The 22,044-nt window shown below is 41.0% G+C and overlaps 2 protein-coding genes across 4 annotated transcripts in view; both read right to left on the bottom strand.

Annotated features, from left to right (window-relative positions):
- The window catches only part of cpne2 (copine II), a 34,472-nt gene extending 26,537 nt beyond the window's left edge, over positions 1 to 7,935 (bottom strand). Inside the window, exons 1-2 of the mRNA XM_076267345.1 lie at positions 7,350 to 7,935; positions 2,146 to 2,339 (exon numbers count right to left, since the gene is read on the bottom strand). Coding sequence (XP_076123460.1) covers positions 2,146 to 2,319 — 174 coding nt within the window. The 5' untranslated portion in view covers positions 2,320 to 2,339; positions 7,350 to 7,935. The remainder of the gene's footprint in view (positions 1 to 2,145; positions 2,340 to 7,349) is intronic.
- Positions 7,936 to 8,070: 135 nt separating this feature from the next.
- nlrc5 (NLR family, CARD domain containing 5) overlaps positions 8,071 to 22,044 on the bottom strand; it is a 34,642-nt gene continuing 20,668 nt past the window's right edge. For all 3 annotated transcript variants that reach the window (XM_076267325.1, XM_076267335.1, XM_076267316.1), the window contains 19 exons: positions 21,685 to 21,768; positions 21,169 to 21,255; positions 20,688 to 20,747; positions 17,600 to 17,641; positions 17,335 to 17,418; positions 16,609 to 16,692; positions 16,319 to 16,402; positions 16,154 to 16,237; positions 14,429 to 14,515; positions 14,217 to 14,300; positions 13,774 to 13,878; positions 13,199 to 13,282; positions 12,693 to 12,776; positions 12,413 to 12,496; positions 12,091 to 12,174; positions 10,485 to 10,562; positions 10,255 to 10,338; positions 10,069 to 10,152; positions 8,071 to 9,391 (listed from right to left, as the gene is read on the bottom strand). In XM_076267325.1, the coding sequence (XP_076123440.1) occupies positions 9,310 to 9,391; positions 10,069 to 10,152; positions 10,255 to 10,338; positions 10,485 to 10,562; positions 12,091 to 12,174; positions 12,413 to 12,496; positions 12,693 to 12,776; positions 13,199 to 13,282; positions 13,774 to 13,878; positions 14,217 to 14,300; positions 14,429 to 14,515; positions 16,154 to 16,237; positions 16,319 to 16,402; positions 16,609 to 16,692; positions 17,335 to 17,418; positions 17,600 to 17,641; positions 20,688 to 20,747; positions 21,169 to 21,255; positions 21,685 to 21,768 (1,549 nt within the window). In that variant the 3' untranslated portion in view covers positions 8,071 to 9,309. The remainder of the gene's footprint in view (positions 9,392 to 10,068; positions 10,153 to 10,254; positions 10,339 to 10,484; positions 10,563 to 12,090; positions 12,175 to 12,412; positions 12,497 to 12,692; positions 12,777 to 13,198; positions 13,283 to 13,773; positions 13,879 to 14,216; positions 14,301 to 14,428; positions 14,516 to 16,153; positions 16,238 to 16,318; positions 16,403 to 16,608; positions 16,693 to 17,334; positions 17,419 to 17,599; positions 17,642 to 20,687; positions 20,748 to 21,168; positions 21,256 to 21,684; positions 21,769 to 22,044) is intronic.

Here is a 22,044-nt window from a genome sequence, read left to right on the forward strand (position 1 = left end):
TTTCGGATGCTGACAGACAAACCCCCTTCCTGAGTTTCATCGTCTCCCTTTCCTCTCCACCCGCCATCGCCAGCCTCTCCCAGCGCGGTGTGATCACACCTACCCCCTGTCGCCCCTGCATCCCAGCTGACAATCCCCACATACACACACACACACACACTCACACACACACACACACACACACACACACCAAGTGTGGTGACACATGTGCGAGAGATCCCTTCTAAAACCTCAGCGCCTGGGTAATGTGTATGTGTGTGAGTGTGTTTGTGAGTGTGAGAGTGTGCGTGTATGAGTGTTAATATGTGACTGCTTGAAGTCTAATTCCATGGGAGGCTCCATGTTTGTGTGATTTATATGTGTGTGTTTGCACAAAATGGCAAGAGAGAACGGGAATGTGTGAGAATCGCAGCTTTAGGAGGAGCACTTTCTTTAAGCCGTTCACACAACCTGCAACTACAGCATGACCAATTGCCTGGGAGCAAGAAGCTTTAAGCTCCATAGAAAATACTCATGACCATCCCCTTTTAAAAATCAGTTCTATTTTCCTCACACTCCTTGAGTCCTGCGTTTTCAAAGACGTGCAGGTTTGAGAAACAGGAACGAGATGTTACAGGAGATACACTAGACATTTCCTTTCCAGAATAGTCTATCGCATCATTCAGTTTTATTTTCTAATTCCCTCATAGCATCTTTTCCTCTGAGAATCCCCCCCCCCCCGACACACACACACACTCTGTCTAAGCTATCTGCTCCATCGCTTTCCTCTTCACCGAAAATCACTGAGAAAAAAAACATAATTCCTTTGTTTCCCTCCGTGTTTCCATGGCGACGGCACGGCTTGCAAAGCAGTGATTTCATGTTTAGGCTTGCCCTATTGACCAGCAGTGCGGGGCTTATGCTAATCAAGCCCAGCATGGTGCAGTACTGAAGAGAAGCGCTCACTGTCCACACCAGGAGGGCAGCCTGTAGAGTCACACAGCCCCGGGCTAAACAACGCAAACACACACACATACAGTATATACGTGGGCACACACACACACACACACACACACACACACACACACACACACACACACACACACACACACACACACACACACACACACACACACACACACACACACACACACACACACACACACACACACACACACTTGTGCTCAAAGATGTTGGCTATGAGCCAGCCTTTCCCTCTCTAGTCTCTCTTCTCTGTCTGATTTCGATTTGAACTCTTAAAACCCTCCACTAGCATTTCTCTCATCCGCATCTGCCAACATCTCTACTCGTTCCACCCTCCTCTTACTCATCCTGTCCTTGCCTCCGTTCACGTCCGTGCCCTGCGTTTTATACGTTTTCATTGTTCAGTCATTTTATCTAGTCAGATGTGAACAGTAACATCTTGAGCAGAAGGGCAGCGGAAACATTCCTCAAGACATGGACTCGTTTTCTTTTCCTCCATCACAATTTCCTCTCTTCAATTGCTTCCTTCTGTTTTCCATCTCTGTTTCTGCTGCCTCTTCCCATATAGTTTGCTGGGAATGATGTTTATTGCTACGGGCACTAGCAAGTGCACAAAGGCATAATACTAATTTATTTAATGAGTATGGAGGAATCATTGCATATACTGTAGCCACATGCACATACGTAACCAACAAAGCATGTCTATGAGCCTCGATGGATTGAATTCAGTTCAGTCACCTATTCTGCTGTGTTTGATACAGACATAGTTGTATAAAGTATCCGAAACACACACTTGAGTAGAAGTACAGACATTTGATCAGAAAAGTACTTAAGTAAAAGTAAAAGTAATCTATAAACATACCACTCAAGTAAAAGTCTTAAAGTATCTATTATTTGCAGTACTTAAGTATGACAAGTAGCCCATTACAAAACATACTTAAGTACTGAAAGTACAAAGTACTAGTAAAACCATTGCCATATTCGTATTCATATGCCCATATGCTTTCATCATTACTCTTTGGAATAGCATTTCCACTCTTTTTTAATTCTATGCTCATCCACTTTCATCACTGCTGGGATTATCCCCTTCTAATCCATTGTATTTCTATGTACCTTCACCTACCCCATTGGGCAACTATGTACCTCCACCTACCCCAGTGGGCAAGTCTGCTCATAACTCACCTCCACCCAGTTGCCCTCCACCTCGTGGAAGAGCACGCAGAAGGGGTCGGACTTGGAGGCCACATCCCGGTCCAGCAGGCTGGCGCCGCACACGGACAGCTCCACCTTGGTGATGCAGTGCTTGGGCACTATGGCAGGGCCGGAGTCGGACCCGGAGCCGAGCGTGTAGGCCATACAGGCTGGACTCCCACAGCCTGAGGACACACACATGTACACAAACATGTGTATTACACAAACACATCACAGATGCAAACTACTCACACACAGTGCAGATACACATTATACACACACAAAATATACACATCACACACACACACACACACACACACACACACATACACGTGTGTGTGTAGATACACACTACACAAACACATTACAGATGCACATTACTCACACACAGTGCAGATGCACGTTATACACACACAGAATACACACACACACACACACACACACACACACACACACACACACACACACACATACATTATGGCTCAGTGTGGGCATGACCAAAATAATCACATTGGATATCACTGAGTAACTTGAATCTTTGCACATAATAATGTGAATAATAGATGTGAAACAAATAAAACAGCATTAAATGAGCCATTACATGTGCGTCTATAGCTCTTCAGGCTGACGCTTAGTGTCTACTGACTAGTACTGCTGCCTTTATAAATCAATCCAAATTGACACACTATGGTAATGTTACATCCCTATTAAGAACAATACACAGTTCAGTGTATGACCACACATGATCAAACACATATACATACGTATAGAGGATATTTAAAAACAGACACCGAGATGGAGAGATGTTGCCAGGACAACACCACTTGCCAGGCCTGTGCACTGTACCAAAAGCAGACACAACCTCTCGTTTCCCTCACAGATTAACGAAGAACACACTCCGGGCGGTCCACTGCGGCCACGCTTCACCGAACTCACAAAAGAACACACTTCAGTGACTCTGAACCAGGGACACGCGCGCACCTTCACATACATGATTCACACACATGACTCGGACGGTCAGCGGCTTTGTTATCATACTGAGAGCAAGAATGTTAATGACTGATCACATCACAGCCAGGAGGGAGGGAGGGAGGGAGAGAGAGAGAGAGAAAGATTAAAATCCTCAGTGACAGACTCTGATGATAAGTGAGGAGACTGTGTGAGCTCATATTATGTACACTTAATTGGTAGGAATGTTCTGCATCTCACTGGGTCTGTTAGTATCAAGGACGCATGCTGCGCAGTTGTTCAATATCTCACCTGTACCATACGATTAACACACACACACACACACCACACACACACTCACACACAGCTAGAAACTGGCATGCTAGGACAAGGAGATTCTATTGAGGTTGCTTGTTGCTAAGATACTGATGTATTAATGTACAAGTCACTCTGTCAGTACATTGCTGTGACAAAGATCATGGCATTGCCAATGACCGGTACTGTAATACAGAATATGACATTACAGATGATTCTAACCCAGTGCGAATGCAGTGTGAGAAGTCACAAGAAAGGTGTGTTTGTGGATAGAAAACACATTGCTAAATTGTTGAATATGTATGGGTTACACCACATGCATTTTCAAATAATATTGAGACCTTTTTTCTTTCAATCAATATTCATGCCTTTGGACACTCACTGAACTATGTGACAGAGTAAGCTTTTAGCTTGGCTTCAGTTTTGAGAAGACAACAGTATAATTTACAATACATGCTGTAAACTGAAAGAATATTGTAGTGGCTTTAGTTGTTTAGCATTCAGTTCAAAATACCGCAGCAAACTGTCAGCAAGGCTTTCCTCGTCTCAACAGAAAGCTCCACTCTCATGACCCACATATACTCTCTCACACTTCTAATCCCTAACCTCTCTTCCTCTCTTCAAAGTTCAGATGAGAGAGGTATCAAAGTACAAACAGAACCATCTAAATATAAGTCCACACTTCACACCATGAACAAATGCCCTATCTTGCAATGTTAAAGACAGTAAAAAACAATTCCTTGATCAGACGCTCCAAAATGCAATGGGTTTTTCCCAAGCTTCATGGAAATCGGCCTGTTTGTTTCTGCATGATCCTGCTGACAGGCAAACAGACAAACAAGCCAAAGTGAAAACCCAACCGCCTTGGCAGAGGTAATAAACTCCTATCATACCTGATTACATTACCTTGAAATGTTGTAGAACTACAACAGCCATGGAACAGATGAGACAGAGAATGTTCAGATTCTGATAATAATTGAACTTCAAAAGAATAAACTTACTGAAAATATCCAGTGTTCTCACACACCCCATTGTGATATCCTGCTGAGAAAATACACCTTGAATGACATTCCAAAGTGAAGTGCCCTGTCCTTATATCCCCTTACGACCATAATGACCAGGTGAAACATAATTGGTAACTGTACACATAACATCACATGTGAGAGGACTTGTGTGCTAGACAACACAACATTGCAAAACTTTACAAACACACACACACAAACAAATATGCACACACATAAATACACACACATAAACACACACACAAACAGACACAGACACAGACACACACACACACATACACACATACACACACACACACACACACACTAGAACCCACCCACCCAATCAGTCACAGTGGAAACTCTGGCTCAGGCTCACAGCTCTCCACACCTAGTAAACAGCACTTACAGGGTCATCATCTTTAATGTGTAATTACATGTCTGATCTGCCATTTCAGCATAGGGTTTTTTACACGCTAAGCCGCTGCTTTCAGCGTCCTAAGAGACTGTTTGCACCCAGAAAATAGGGCCGTGTTGCTTTGAGGTTATGACCAAAAGACTGAAGATTGTGTGCAATGACATTAAGTAATGCCACTCAAAAGGTCGCATTGTGTTTTGGGGAAGGACACAGTGTGATATACGCAAAAAGGAAGACTTTGCAGACAAATACACACACACACACACACACAACAGAGACACATATTTTTCATACAATATAAACGTCCTCATAAAGCCTGCCATTGGAAATGTCATGTTGCCATGACGATACGTTCAGCACCACACCATGGACCCAAGAAAAACCTCTCCCTCGCCACAGATATGGAATTGCCCATGTCACAGTCTGCATCATAGTGACATCAACAGCTCGTTCAGAAAAAAGGAGCAGCTTGTTCAGAAAAAGGCAGAAAAAAAACTCCACACTGGCATTCACACGGATGGCTTAGCTGGTAGAGAAATGCCTGAACCACACATGTAAGAGAACATAGCACTGCAGAGGGTCAATTTTGTCTTCAGCATCTGGTCATCAATCATTCTCTGACTTCCTGTGAGAAACTTGACATAGGAAGTGTCACCGTATCACATGATGGAACGAGCCTGATCTCATCTGGGCCTGACTTATTTTATAAATATCACTCACAACGCCTGCCCAAAGCATCTGAAACCATGAAGTCACACACCAGACTTAGGCCACACCCAATACAGTAAATATGTACACAAGTATCCTCAGGCGTTCTCAAAACAAATACTAACAAAACCACTCGGAGGTCAGAGTGTGAAATGTGTCAAACAAAAACAACAGACGGTCAACTGTTACCATGACTGACGATGGGCAGCAGGGTCCACTTCTCACAAGCTGACTTTTCAGACTCTTACAGACTAAATACGATACTGCGATGACCAGTGCATCTCCAGTGTCACAAACCGTCTTTAGTTTAGGGTGTGCAGCAAGTGTTAACCACACTTAACCCAGTTGCTGTCTGACACTCACTCACTCACTCTCTCTCACACACACACACACAGTAATAGAGAGAGAGAGATAGAGAGAGAGAGAGGAAAGAGAAAGAGAGAGATAAAGACAGAGAGATAGAGAAAGAGAAAAAAAGTACTGTGATGTGATGTGGCATTTATCTGATCAGGTTTTTGGAGGTGGAGGTGCTGGAACACACTTAATGTAAATATGTCACAGAACAGGTTCTATAAATCCAACTTCAGGTCTGCCTAAGAAGCAGCCAGCTCTGGCACGGTTCTGGCTCTGCTGTGTCAAGTTCAGATCCATCCCAGATCTGTCACAGATATCATCAGTCTTTAAAATGTACAGAAGCAACACTTCTGCTCTCATCCATCTAGCAATAACAATACTCCTGTGATAAAGATCAAGTTGTCTTTATAAGCAATACTGCTGGGCAACCAACTGGTTCCATGTGTTCTGATTGAATGATCATGATCATTTGCCTAGTGATTATTAACGTTCCCCAACATTAATGGGAATGACACCAAACAACAATATCCAGAAACACTACACAGCAACATTCCTCAAAAACTTCCCTTGTGTGTCATCATAACTGCAGGCATATTCTCAGCTAGCCTATATGGTTGACCGTAAAGATCTTGCTGTTAATAGGTGACAATGGTTGCAGTCACTTGTTTCCACTTAAAAAGGGGAACCTGTACAGCACCATCATGGTCAAACCTCTGTTTGGCAAACTTTATAATAGCATACACCACTGGAATAAGTCTCCAGAGAGAGACAACTAGTATACAACTTTCATGTGACGAAGGCTCTCTTGTGCAAAATATATTTTAGAACACACTTTCAGATCCATTTCACATGCCACTTAGGCTAGAACAGCACCTATGTAGTAGCCTATTAATGGCTACTTCAGGACTAATTACCTAAGGGCATCTATAGCCTACAGGCTTACATTCTACACAATTATCACAGACGTGGTACCTGCAGCCTACACCCGCACAATGTCACTCCAGTGCATCAAGCTTTCACTTTCAGCTTACACTTACAGTAGCCTAACTACTACAATAGTTACAGGTGTGGCACTTCACGGCCACTACATCTTATTAATTTCTGAGAAACCTAGTCTAGCCTACTACAAACAGGGAATACAGAGGGAAAATACTGACTCCGTTTTCATTTCCAACAAGTGGTGGCTTCATGTTCTACTAGGTTATATCCCCGCAGTTTTTTTTTTAAATCAGAGCGTTTTAACAAATAGGTTAGCGCTTCATGAAATTAAATTGTTTGACCATATGGTCAAATGTCGGCTACCAAGGTGACGATCTGTCATCATATAGCATCATATAGCCTAATCGCAGCGGTAACAGTCTTGTTTAGGCTAATTCTACTTTGTGCAATTGTTGCTTTTAATCACAAATAATTATCGAATTTAAAGCATGTAGTGATCAATGAATACTTACACTAACTGAATTCGATACTTTGATAATCCCTTCGCTTTTTCGATTAACGCGAGAGCACTTCTACTGGAAATGACCATGCGTTATTTTCATCATGTCCAAAAAGAGGTAGCCTGACCTCAACAGCACGGAAAAGTTGAAGTCAGTCAAAAAAAGACTCATTGTAGCGAACAATACGCCTACTGTCGACAACTCTCGCGTAGTGTCTCTGTCCAAATGTTTCCTGCAAGTATTGGCGTCTGCTTTCCTTCGCGGTTCCTGCAAACCCCTCCTAACCAATGCGATGCAGGCAGTCGAACGCTCTCAAACTAATGTGGTCTTGTGCGTTGAAGGAAGCGCTCTTTTGACATGCAATAATATACAGTGAATTTGTAGTCGGTAACAAATAGCTACGTCAGTTGTTTCTGTATAACAGTTGCAGTAGCCTTATAGTAAGTCTTCAAGAGGCTTTCTTATAGAAGTTAAGCCATACAGCCCCGTTAGGGTCTGTGCCCTACTCAGTGACACTAGCCTAAATGAATGTCTTGAATATCATAAACGGATGACTTTCTCCTACAAACTGTTGTCTTCATGGTATTTTCCCCCCTCTACCCAACAAAAAGACAGTTGGCTTGCTTGACAAGGGTTTCTGAATTAAGAAGTCTTTTTTGATTTTGTTTATTTCCAGAGTGAAGAGTTTTGCAGCCTTGGTAACATTGCATTACCTAGTAAAACGCCGATGCACTTGAGAGGTATGCTTTTTAATCTTGATTTTAAGACTTGATACAGCTTCCATTACATACATGTCAAGTCATAAGACAAAGCATAATGTAGGCTACATAATTCAATAGCAAACATATTTAAAATAATTTAATGTAGCCTATAAGTTTCATCTTCCAACTATGGGTGTACATCGCCATCTAGGGATGAGTTAGGTTAGCACACCATAACTTATTTGAATGAAAAAAAAATCACTACGAAAAAGGCAACAATATTTATATCCAAAAGAATTAAATATATAATAATGAAGAGCACAAAGTGCATGTGTTCAGGTGAACACAGGAATACCCATGTGTGTGTGTGTGGAGTTTATGAACATGTCACTCAAAGTTGTCTGCTTGAAGCTGCTAAAACACTGTGCGTGTGTAAGCAGGTATCTGCTGCAGCCAAAGGTCCAATTAACTGGACTAATTTGAATGCATCAATTTGAGTAGGAAACAAAAGTGCATCATTAGATACTATCTATCTAAATACCAAAGTATTCAGAGACGGTGGAGAAGTGAGCGTCATGCTTCCTGATCTATCCATGTGATTTCTCAATAGCGTTAGCATATTTCCTTAAACTGATTTATGGTTTTGCTGTGTGACCGATTAAAACCAGACACATACTTTTGACTGCAGATTTGTTTCAGAGGGACACAGAGGAGAGAAATAATGTTGTAAGGGGTCCTGATATTCCCAGGCTGATAATCCTTTCGATCATGTGGACTGTTGATTAATTACTCTACCTCATGGAGGAATCGGCCCATTGTGGGCCCACTGGCACACACTAATCCTGACGCAGTGAGCTGCCTGCTACAACAGCAGCGCTCGGGGAGCAGTGAGGGGTTAGGTGCCTTGCCCAAGGGCACTTCAGCCGTACCTACTGGTCGGGGTTCGAACTGGCAACCATCCGGTTACAAGTCCGAAACGCTAACCAGTAGGCCACGGCTGCCCTGCCCCTGTGTGTATGGGGTGGGGAATTCATATATAGATTTGTCATGTTTGTCGGCCTAATGTATGTCCTCTGTGTTTCTTCTCCAAAGCTCTATTGGAATGGTGAATCCCTCAGTGCTACGGTTGCGGGTCGCCTCCTGCCTCCTACTCCTGAAGCACATGTTGAGGTAGCGTGCTCCTCATTATCGTGTAAACGTTATTCACATTCCTCCTCGTCAGCAGTGCAAATAAAACCTCAACCTGGTGAGGATGGACCGTGCAGTGACCACTACGTCGAGGAAAAGCTTAGTCTCGGCTCAGTCTGTCTCAGTGCATATTCCTCATCTTTGCTGATGGGATTCCGCCAAAGCCTGTTGACAAGACAGGGAGATTTACCACAGCACAAGTGGATGGGAAAAGTAAAATTTGAGAGCAAAAAGCTGATAATACAGTAACAAACAACATAAATAAGTTAATGTCTGTAAGAAATTAATAAAAACACTTATTTATGTATACAACTATCATGATAAAGCATCAAAAACAAATATGAATACTAATGCATTTTGGTTCATACAGTTAAAGCTGCAGTTGGCAAGTCTGACATATTGAGGGGACTTAGCCAAAATTTTGAATTTGAATGTTTACAACTCTCATGCCCCTCCCCCACTACCACCGAGCACCCTCTCATCGAGTTTGTGCTCGTCAGTGCGCACCAGACTGTGATTGACAGTCAGATCTCACACATCCCTGCTCTGATTGGACCAGAAGAACCGGGAGCTGTGGATTTTTGCAAAACAAATAACAGCATCTAGGTGGAGGTAAAGTGCGGGTTTATTTCTAAAACCGGCTGATTTATGTTGTTCTGTCGGAGCATATTGTCGGTTTCAGTGAATATGATAAAAAAGAATATGATAAAAAAAATCTTGCCAACTGCAGCTTTAAGGCCCTGACTGTACTAATGCAAATTAAATATGGTAATAATATAGAAGGTCATAAATCAGGTATATTAGTAGGGAAAATTAAAAGCAGGAAATGATAAAGAGCGTACCTCACAACCTCAATGGTAAAGGAGAAGCGCAGGCTCTCTGCAAGAGCTTCGGCTCCTTTCCTGCTGATTCGGTTACACTCCAAACTGAAACACAGAAAAGATTGAAAGCGATTAACTACACTAAATAAATAAAAGAGCGCTTTGCAATGAGGTAAACCAAATTCAGAACTGTATAAGGTCACTTACTCGAGCCACCTCAACCTCACACATTTAGGTAGAACCTTAGCCAGCACCAGAGCCACCTCATCACCGCAATTATTCCAGGCCAAACTGGAGGAAGTCACAAAGCAAGGTTTCAATACATATATTAACACAACAGAAATGTTTCACATTTTACGTCTTATTAGGTTGAATGCTACACATTCTTTTGAAAGACTACCGTAGATACAGCGACAAACATCAAAAACAGACAGTACCTGATATCTTCAATGTTGACGCAGTGTCTTAAGGAGTCAGCCACACTGGCAAGTTCAGGTGTCCCAATAGAGATTAAACTGTAATATATATTCACTGATCAGCATTCATAACTTCACAAGAATATGAAACATTCTCCAACAATGACAATAATTTCTAAATAGTAATTTATATTGCATATTAGGGGTGGGCGATATATATCGTCTGCGATAATATCGTGATTGTTGTTTTAACGATGTGCAAATTTACATTATCGAGTATTTAAATTACTTATGGGGAAAAAACACTCGAAATCACACACAAAGACTCATACATTCCCAGGAGGTAGGCTATGCGGGAGAAGTGCAGCAGAGCAAGTGTCACGTGATCACTAGTGGGTCACAACGTTGTCCCACACAGCGCAGCCTAATGTTTATTTTGTGCAGCAAGAGTAGCCTACTTTGGATTTTATGCGGCTACATCTGTTCAAGTAGCATTGATGAGACAGTCACGTTTCCTACACGGTATTATATGGAGAGAAAACATTAGCCTTTGAGTATTTTAATAGTCAGTTGTAAACAAATAACTATTCTCATGTAACTCTTTTGTAAATGGATTGAAGTTCGCTCTACGTTTACCGATTATGCTAACCGTTGGCATCTCTATGGGATTTCTCATATACATTAGCCATAAGCTAACGCATTAGTTTCTATTCTGTAACTTGGAATTCTAGCCTACGTGATTGCTCTAAAACAAAACATAGAAGGAAATAACTGAGATGTAGGCTACTCTGTTGGTCTGCTCTTAGTTTTACAGTGAATCCTATGTAAAGGTTTGAAAGGAACTTCAGCTTCAGACTTTCTCTTGGGAAACTGTTAGGCCTATTCATCTTCTCTAATGTAGCTGGCTAGACCATGTCATTGCCACACACACAAGTGGGGGCAGAATTGGAAATGTGTCATAGAGTGACAATGCATTGGTTTATTTGGTTAAAAAGTCACAGGTTAGGTTATTGGTTATTATTGTAATGATGCTATTCATAAATAATGAGCTGTAAAGTAACTCAGACTTTAACAAAAAATTTTTTTTAAAGGATATCGACTAATTATCATTATCGTCAAAATCACAAAAAATATCGGGATATTATTTTTTGTCCATATCGCCCACCCCTATTGCATATCATATCCACATCCAATACCATGTGCCCATTATTCTCAATATAGACTCAAATCTACCTTCCTTTTTGATCAATTCGGCATAGAAAAGAATGTGACTATTGCAATCAGTAGAACCAAAACGCCAGATAGTTACCACATAGTTATATGTGCAATTTGTGAATGGGATCCAATACACATTTAGTCAAATTCAGCTAACTGCTTCTCACTTGAGTCCTTGAGCTGGTCATTCTGGGTGTGTGCTCAAAATAACTTTAGTGTTTGGACACTCCTGACTATGTGAATTAGACACAAACAAAATGGCTCTGACTGAGAAATATACTATTCACACTGCCTCAGGAGCTGGGCTAATTTGATTGGCTGTTGTGCTCACATATCAACAATACTGAACCAGATTCATGGCATGACATACAGTACTTAGCTTTAGGTGTTAATAGACAAAGGAGAATCTTACTGTAACTTAGTCAGATGCTTAAGGTTCATCAGTCCTGCAGACAAACTCATAGCACCATCAGCAGTAACCTGGTTCTCTGAGAGACTTCAAGCACAAAATTTAACTAAAGTTAGTCATAATATCAGATAGCAAAATATGACAAAACATATTTTAAAGAACGCTAAGAGCCAGTTTAACGCAGAATAGTTCAGTCTTATAATCGTGCAATTGCATTATTAATCTAATGTTTTGTAAGACATCATTACAATAATCATATGATCATGTAAGTACCTAGTTGTAAGCTTTCTTTTGCATTTTGTGTATAAATTCATGACAGACTTACTTGAAGATCCTAAGGTGTGTGAGACCACTCAGAATTTCACCCAAGTTGGTTACAGATGCATAACCCAGCCTGTTCTTACTGAGACTAGAGCAGACAGGGAGTGCAAGGTCACCAATCAGATACTGTGTCATAACAGAATAAGCATCAAACCACACGGATTGTATTGTTTCTTATTATCTCATTATTCATAATTATTTTAAAGTTTGTTGTGGATGACGGGTGGATGTATATATAGACTAGTTAAGTATAAATAAACAATGTGTGATAAATGAGTGCTTACTCAAGCTCTTCCAGTACTGTGCAGTGAGTGAGCGCCTGCACCAGTCTCTCCCCAGCACTGTCAGTCATGCTGGTGTCTGCCAGACTGCAGAGTACAAGCACATAGGACATTTACAGCAGGGGACTTCACAGTTCAAACTCACAAACACAGGCGAACGTTTGTGGCGAATATTTTCTCTGAACAGTTAAATGTGAACAATTTTGTGCAAACATTCCATACATTGGGTACATTTGGTACCCCTTCATCCAGCTCCACTGTATGGTGGCGGAGAACTACCTCCTCAAACTGTCAGAAAGTGTTTGCAAATGAACAGAGAATGGTATTGCAGGTGGCACTACATTTTATATTGTACTTAGATGAAGCATAATCAAAACAGTGACAGAGTAAATAAAATGTGTAAACAAAATTATATTTAAAGTAGTTTTGGAACTATTGTTATTGTTGTTGAAATATCAATAACTCATCATAAGTGATTATGTGGACGTCAGTATCTGTGGTCCAATTACTTTATCCGTCTGAGCTTGGTCCATCTGGGGATGTGTTTCATCAGCTCCTGTACACCACTTTCTCCAAGCCTCATGCCTTCCAACCTGCACAGAAAAGCAAATGATCAAATGACAGTCAATAGGGTTGTTCAGGCCTTCGTCATACTGATGTGTGTTATGACAGATAAAGAGATTCAAACTGAGGTAACCATCTTCTGAATAAATTTAGGGACAGACTCACAATGGCAGGAATCCTGGTTTACCGTAACCCTGATCCATTAGTCCAATGTGTGTGTGTGTGAGTTGAGTACTGTAAGTGTATCTGTATTGTGTGTGTGTGTGTGTGTGTGTGTGTGTGTCTGTGTGTGTGTGTGTGTGAGAGAGAGAGAGTTGAGTAAATGTATGTATGTTCTGTGTCATTAAAGTCTTCATTAAATCAGTCAGCACCTCAGCAAGGTGTGTTTACCCTTTTTTACTCATGAGTATTCTGTGTTCATTGGTGTGTTCATGTGACATAGTGTGCAACCAGTGTAACAGGTGAGTCTCACGTGTGTGTGTGTGTGTGTGTGTGTGTGTGTGTGTGTGTGTGCACTCACTCGATCTGTTCTATCGAGGCGCAGCCTTGCAGTGATGCCATTAGAGACAGAACAGTGTTGCTCAACTCCTCAGGGTCTCCTGTCCCCATGGAGATCCTATTCAGTCTAAACAACAACACAAATAAACATTAGCCATACATAAAACAGCACTGCAGCTGCCACACTTACATGAACTATAAAAGCAAGTGAACATCTAATATATAAAACGGCTGTATAGCAATCTGATAAGGCTGACTAAGGCTAACTGAACGGCAGAGAGGGCACATAGTGTGTGGTTCCTGTGAACACATCGACTCTGACACACCAGCTTCATTTCCTGTCATTCTAAATCTGTCCACTCAGTTTCTCTCCACTGTGGCCTACTGCAGTTCAACGAGTAGAGTTCACACACCACACATCTCATCTCTCGCGGGTCATGGCTATATACAGCAAGGTCATCTCACCTCAGAGACCTCAAAAAGGTCATCTGCTGAAGCCATTGGGCCAGACAGATCACCGCATTTGGAAACAGCACAATATGGTCCAGCCTTGACAGAGGACAGACAGACAAAGAAAAGAATAGATGCAATATTTCAACATTTATTATTATTTTACATTTATGTTCTACAAGGCATAAAAGGCCCCATCTCCCACTTCTGCGTGTCTGCATTCTCACCTGATGCCCTCTAGTGGTGAACACTGAACAACTCCCATGATCAGCGCCAAAGCTCCTTGTGGTGACCAGCCAGAACCCTGAGACAACCTGCAGTTATGAGGACAGCAAGGGATGCCATCAGCAATAGCTCACACATTCCATGCTTTTGCAACTCTAAACTCTTTGCGTTGTGTCAAGAATAAATACATAACATGATATTGCATTGGGGTTGAGGTGACTTTCTCTTAATTGTTAACTTCTCTCTTATTTGATAGTGCACTCATGAGCAATTGGGAAGTGGGAAAAGATGTAACTTTAAAGTGGGAGCTCTCTAAAAGCTCCCAGAAGAAAGTTTTTTATGTCACTCAACATAGTGAAAGAAAAAAATGTACTTGTACCATGCACAAATACTGTATTTTCCGGACTATGAGTCGCATTTTTTTTCATAGTTTGGCTGGTCTTATAGTCAGGTGCGACTTATATATCAAAATATATATAATTTAATATGTTTTTAAATGTTAGTCAGTATGAATTGACATGAACCCGACATGAAACATTACTGTACAGCCGCAAGAGGGCGATCTAGGCTTGTGGAATGAAATCGGGAGCTTGGTGAACTTGCGACAGGTCAGACATTTTTTCGTAGGCTACTTAAGCCCAAAAGTTAAAGGGGGTTCGGTGGTGTCACCACCGGGAAAATGTATTAAATATTGTTATGTAAATCCACAAGTTCAGAGATTAGGGCTTGCACTATGCCTAAAACACACGTGCACACAGTAAATCCTCTAATTAAGGCCATGATTCTATTTATAGCTGGCCCTCAGATTCGGACAAATTTTAATATTGTTGCCAATGAAAAGTTGTTGTCCTACACTGTGTCTCCAACACGTCGCTCTCAAGCTAGTCACTTGCCGCCCCCTTCTGAGCTTGCCAGAGTCTGAAGCAGTAGCCTACTAGCCTACATTTAAACACAATTGTTCAATTGTTGCCGCGAGGCATTCCAGCCTACGAATTTAATAAAAAAGTAAATCATGCATAATTAAAAAAACAACTCAATTTAGGCTACCTTAGGCCTACGCAGTAAAGTTTCCATTACAGCACAGCGCACGTTCAATGAATGAATGAAAGCGGATGCCTTGTCTTGCAATAAACAGCGGGTGGAAATCATGTCAACACGGGGAATGAAATATATTATGTCTTAGTGACCTTGTTGTTTCTATGAACATGAATTGGCAAAGGCAACATCAACTTAGTCGAGGCATAAAGACCCCTGGATATCTTCATTAAGTACTTAAACTTTTGAACTAGCTGATAGCCTAATTAGCTCGCTTGCCACCACTGGCTAGACACTGCAGTCAAACAGTTAGGGGTTTGGCCGTCATGACCCCGAGCTACAGTATATAGCTCGAGTAATCCTGCTAGTGACTAGCGCAGCCAGGCAGCTACAAAGCTACATATGTTATAGGGGCAGATTTTAGACTGTGTTTGTGCCTCTAACAGACTTATTACAAATGTAACAGACTCATTACAAATGTCAATACAAGTGCTGTGCAACACACCTGTGAACAGGATCCTTACGAGGCACTACTATGCATGTTTAACTCCATGTTTTTTCCTTTCTTTTATTCCAACTGACAGTACTCAGTGACCTCGAACAACGGGGCTCTATGTTAAAAACGGAGATCCCCTTTAAGGATGCGAGGAACGTTGTAATACAGTTGTTGGAAATGTTGGGACAGGTCTTACCCAATGGACTTGATATGAGGCAGACTGGGTAACACTCTTCTGAGTGCCATTGCTCCCTCATCACTGATTATATAGCCACTCAAGCTGGAACACACAAAGACTACCATAGGGATTATGCTTTTAAAAGAACAGTAAATGTGCGTCATGAAAAGAATTCTAACTTACGAAATACTCTCAAGGTTTGGGCATCCCTGCAATGCAGCAATAATACTCAACACCTCATCCTCAGAAGACTGCTCAGTATAAAGGCTGATACATAAAGAAATATGGAAAGATATAAAAAATAGAGAAATAAAGAAGAAAGAAAAAGAAAATTGTTATTTGACATCTATATATCTAACGGGTGGGTATATCAAACAGCTGACTGAATGAAGTTCAGCCGGCTTAACCTCATTTTATTAACAATCAGAGATACTGGAAACTTTGATAAAGACCACTGCATCCCATGGGCTTACCTGAGCTTTCTCAGGTTCCTCAGGTTTTGCATTGTAGAAGTGAGAAACTCAGTTCCATCTATGCCAATGTTTTTCAGAGACAGACTAAAGAGAAAGAAGAAGGTTTCTCTTAGTATGACCAATCAAACCTGATTTTGGGCACTGAACAGGACAAAATGCTGGAAACAGTTAAAAGTTGAGCATATTTATGTTCAACTGTTGTTTGTTTTGGTTAATTGTGTAAGCAACCCTCCTAAAATGAAAGAATAAAAAATACTATCACTTTCTCTTTGGTTTCTGCTGCTCAATCAACCATTGTTTTTGTTCCTGTCTGTCCTCAAATCACCCTAGTCTTCTGATCCTATCGCGAGTGTCTACAGATCACCAGTTTAAAGTACTATCCACATTTAAACAATCTGAAACTGGATGTACTACATCTACAGTATGACATTTTCATTGGCCTTGTTCAAGTCAAAGGCTTAGTACTTGTGAATAACAGTACTAACATACAGACTTCACGGTGTTCAAAACAAGAGTGATAGATAGACAGTTTTAGTCTTTTTTAGTCTTTGCAGAAAGAACATCGTAGCTCAATGGTAAGGGGCAAGGTCTAGACAAGAGTTAGGGAGGGTGGCATCCAGAATGTTCTCAACACTAGAGGGCGCTCTAACACATGGTTCACACAAACACAGGCGCAACTGAACAGTCTGGTATCTTCTACTTGTCAGAGGTCTGTCCATCACTTACTCTATCTCCTGTAGCAGAGAAGAGGCTGAGAGCACAGGCTTGAGGAGGACAAGGTGATGGCCCATTATTTCACTGTTGACAAACCTGAGGGATATACCATGCAATTAATTACCATGCCATTTAAATGACCATTACTGAAACCAGATAGTTAAGGGTACTACAAGATGGTTATGCCATTGCTAATACCAATAACATATCGTTCATAACTTTGCTGACTGTGAAACCAGACACACATTACTCAGTTATGGGTGAGAAGGGACTTCACCTAATAGATGTCAATGAGGAGGGTGTGTCCACAGAGTGAGCACTGAAATGGAGGAGAAAGTAAAATTATAATAAATGTTAATACACACAGAATGCTATGATTTGCCAATCATGTAAAATCCACATTTATTGTTACCAATTATTACCATACTAATTGTTTTTTGGAAAATATACAGCATGTTCATTTTGAATTTGATGCCATCAACACTTCTCAAAAAAGCTGAGACCACTGTGTTGCTTTAACTCTTCTTTTGACAACAGTCTGTAGAGGTTTGGGAACTGAGGAGACTGGTTGCTGGAGTTTTGAGAAAGGAATGTTGTCCCATTTTTGCCCGATATAGGATTTCAGCTGCTCAACAATATGGGGTCTTCATAATTGTGTTTTTTGTTTCTTGATGCACCCAATGTTACAGGTCTGAACTGCAATGCAATAGTCAAATATTTTAAGTTTTTCCTAAAAAGACTTTGTCTGGATGATGATAATAATAATACATTTATTTTTATAGCAGGTCTAACCACAGGATGGCTTTCCACTTTGTCTGATTCCATCTTAGATGAGCTCAGACCCAGATAAGACGGCAGCATTTCTGGATCATTTCTAAATATGGTTTCTTCTTTGCATGGTAGGATCTTTCTTTTGAATAGAGTATCAAATTGTGTTCATAGGGAATTGCTATCAGATTTTTTCCTGAGCCCATACAATGGTTTTCTTTAAAGAAACCTGTCTGTTTGTAACACAGTATCATCTGAGGTATGATCACGGAGATCCAATACTATATTTAAGATTTCTGATTTCTAAAATGATATGTACTATAGATGATAAAAATGTTAAACATTTTGGCAATTTCATTACATTATTTTTACATTGTTGAATTATTTGCCTAGCCTGGCAGGGCCATCCTATATCATTGACATGTATAGTCTGGCATCGAATCATTCACCTCGCTTAATCCAAGGGGCGGGCAGAGAATTGTCTTTCAAACTGCCTAGGCATGCAATAGGCCAGCGCTACGACCAGGCTTGGAATTTCACCATTCTGGGGGCAAGGCCACTTGGCCTTCAGTTGGGCATATTTGGTGGGGGGCACAAAGGCCACATGTCAGGGCACCAAGGCCAAAGTTAACTATACAGTAGTAGGCTATACAAATGATCAAAGTTTCACTGCAGTAGACCTGCATCACTGTATGAAACATTACAAAAACATGAAACATGACATATTACATATAACTGTAACTCATCTGATCATCTAATATTTACAGATATCTAGGCTATATTTAACATTTATTTTATATTTGGCCTGTTATGAAATCATGTATTGAATTTAAGCACAGCTCAGCTTTAAGAAACTCAAATAGCCTAGATGCATCCTTAGCATTTTGTGATCATCAAGGCTACTTTCACAAACTCTTAGTCAGCTGTCCTCTGATTAACCTATATCTAGGCGACATTTGCAATATTTATTTTGTATTTGGCCCGTTATGAAACAATGTGGAACAATTTAAACACAGTGTAAAACTCCAATCCCAAATTTGGAGACATCCATGTATGTTGAAATTTACTGCAAATTCAAAACGGGATTACTCTGGAACGGCTAACTGTACAGGGGACTGCTTTGCACCTTTCTGTTCGGTAAGGTCTGCTGTTTATTCTGATATATGGTTTGTCATATGTTAAACGAAGGGTTCGTGAAGTATTCCACCGAGATGAATGGGTAGGGAGATGGACGCAAAACCTTCAGTAGAATTTATGATTAAATTGAATATTATTTACTTTTCTCGCGAACCGTTCATCACAGCAATTAGCGGCTAACATCGTTTAAAAGCTGAGAAAAGGCTCTTTCATGTGATACTTGTGATGTCTGTGTGATGAGGCTACTTCGCGAGTAGTTCAACTGAGACGAATGGGTGAATTTGGACGCACTCTTTCTTGCGCTGTCACTTTCTCCACTGCGTAATTTGCGCTGTGAATGCTAAGATTGTTTTGACAGGCCATAGGCTTAATATATATCGCTATTAGTAGGACGCAAAGCAGAATATTTAAAGGGGGCACCAAGGCCACCGTGGCCTGTACACCTCTGATTTTCAAAGGGGCGTCACGGCCAACGCAACGCAAGACTAGACTCTGGCGAAGACGTAGCAGAAGGTTGAAACGTTAGTCCCTTATGTTGGCACTTTAAAATAAAATCTGAAGTTGCTGTTCCGGAGCATCTGTGTTGCTCCGGAAAAACTCCTCTCTCTCACTACAATTAGTCCTCTCCCGTTGACGCACCAGTTAGTTAATTACAGAAGCGCGGAGGAACAACTGTTTTTCGACGGAAAACTTTTCCAGCCTTTTGCTGCCCCTATCCCAACTTTTTTGAGACATGCTGCTGGAATCAGATAAAAAATTAGTCTATAATTTTCCTGAAATAGTCAAATTTGTCATAGTTTAAAATTTTCATATGTTGTCTATGTCCTTTCTTCAGCTAAACATGGGTTTACAAGATTTGAACATTTTTACATTCTGTTTTTATTTTAAAAAGTGTCCCAACTTTTTTGGAAACAGTGTTGTACTTGGGGGAAGCCGTGGCCTACTGGTTAGTGCTTCGGACTTGTAACCGGAGAGTTGCCGGTTCGAACCCCGACCAGTAGCTGCTGAAGTGCCCTTGAGCAAGGCACCTAACCCCTCACTGCTCCCTGAGCGCCGCTGTTGTTGCAGGCAGCTCACTGCGCCAGGATTAGTGTGTGTTTCACTAGTTCACAGATTGGGATAAATGCAGAGACCAAATTTCCCTCACGGGATCAAAAGAGTATATATACTTATACTTATACCTATACTTACTCTCTACTGAACAGAGAGGCTCCACTTTAAGTTCTCTGATTAACCAGACTAAAGGATTTTGTTTTAACTGTAATTGTAGCTGTAACTGCAACTATAGTGTCATCCGCTATTTCAGTGCTATTAGGAGAAAAAGTAATGAGACTGGACGAAGCCTCTGAGGACTGAGGAAACCCAAGCAGGGCAATGGCCAAGGACTCATTTGCCTGTAAATAATAATAATTAATGATATGGTTGTTAATATGGGTACTGGTAAAATACATACAGCATACCTGTGATTTGCCAGATTGGCATTTCCTGACAAAGAAACAGTCAATAGAGTGTTGGTAACCCTGCAAAGAAAGAGACGGTGATTTACATCAGTCATTAAATTCATATAACTCTTCTTTGACATATAAAGTACCTTACGGACCACACTAAATGCAGCAAAATGAGCACAGTTAACATAAGGACAGGGTACAAAGGGGGCTGACAAAACCATACGTCTCTATGGCAACCACTTAAGATGTGGGTTTTGACAGTTGCACTTCAGTTAACCACTCAGCCACAACTGGCATTTGCGGAATATGTATATTGTGTTCATACACCTATACTTTCACATGACTGCTGGGAATATTAGATATAAACCGGTATTTTCATGTGCCAATTTTTATAGGTCATCAAGGATGATAGTTTCATTCATTCAAATGATGCTATAGATTTTGGTGAGATAAATAACCCTGTGGTTCTTTTGTTTGAGAGGCGTGGTCTTACCCTATCTCCTTTATGTTGGCATTCACTTTCAGGCAGTCCGCCACAAGGACAACCACAGCCTCCTTGCTCATCCACTCCTCCTCAATCCTGCCAGAAAGGAACAGAGGCCAAAATCACAACAATCCTACCTCCAGAATAATCTGTACAGTATGGATTATGTAAGGGATAATGGACGACACGGTGGTCTGTTCACATAAATTAATGCACGGTCGAGGTTGTAAAACGGCCCCGACGCGAAGCGGAGGACCACCGTGTCGTCCATTATCCCGCTTATTCCACTGTTGCCACTTGCGTTGTGTTCATTTCCTGTTACAATTTAAACGTTTTAATCGCTAAAACTGTCTTGTTTGCAGAACTACTAGCTTTCTTCCGACACATATCAACTAATTTCTGAACTTGCAGGACAAACTGCCGCTACTATCAGAGAGCCATTGTACTTTTCTGATGTCCATATGCAAACAATCCCTTTTAACATTTTTGCATTTAACACATTACTTTTGACAATCTCTCTCTGACCTGATGGTCCACTGGGGATGATAGTGGCTTATGTTTTGGAAGAGCTCCTCTATCACCTCCGGACACAATCCATTTTTCCTCATTCTGAAAAACCATCAAACATTAATCTGGTCAGTGCAAAGTTAACGTATGTGCAATGGCAAATACTGTCAGAATATTGTGACACTGTAATTGTGCAGGACTACATCAGGCACATAACTGAAGTGTTCCGTTCGCAGAGCATAAGCTGCAATAATTAGCTTCCACTATAATCAATGGAACTGGCTACATCAGATGTGATAGCTATGCATACAGTATATTCGGAAAAATAGACAAGTCTTCTAAACCAATTTTTGTGCTCCATGAATGGAACACTTCAAC

This window comes from Alosa pseudoharengus, unplaced genomic scaffold (assembly GCF_046254945.1).
Source record: "Alosa pseudoharengus isolate Yale_2024_CS ecotype anadromous, Long Island Sound unplaced genomic scaffold, YU_APseudo_1.1 YU_APseudo_1.1_scf_10, whole genome shotgun sequence".
Lineage (NCBI taxonomy): Eukaryota > Metazoa > Chordata > Actinopteri > Clupeiformes > Clupeidae > Alosa > Alosa pseudoharengus.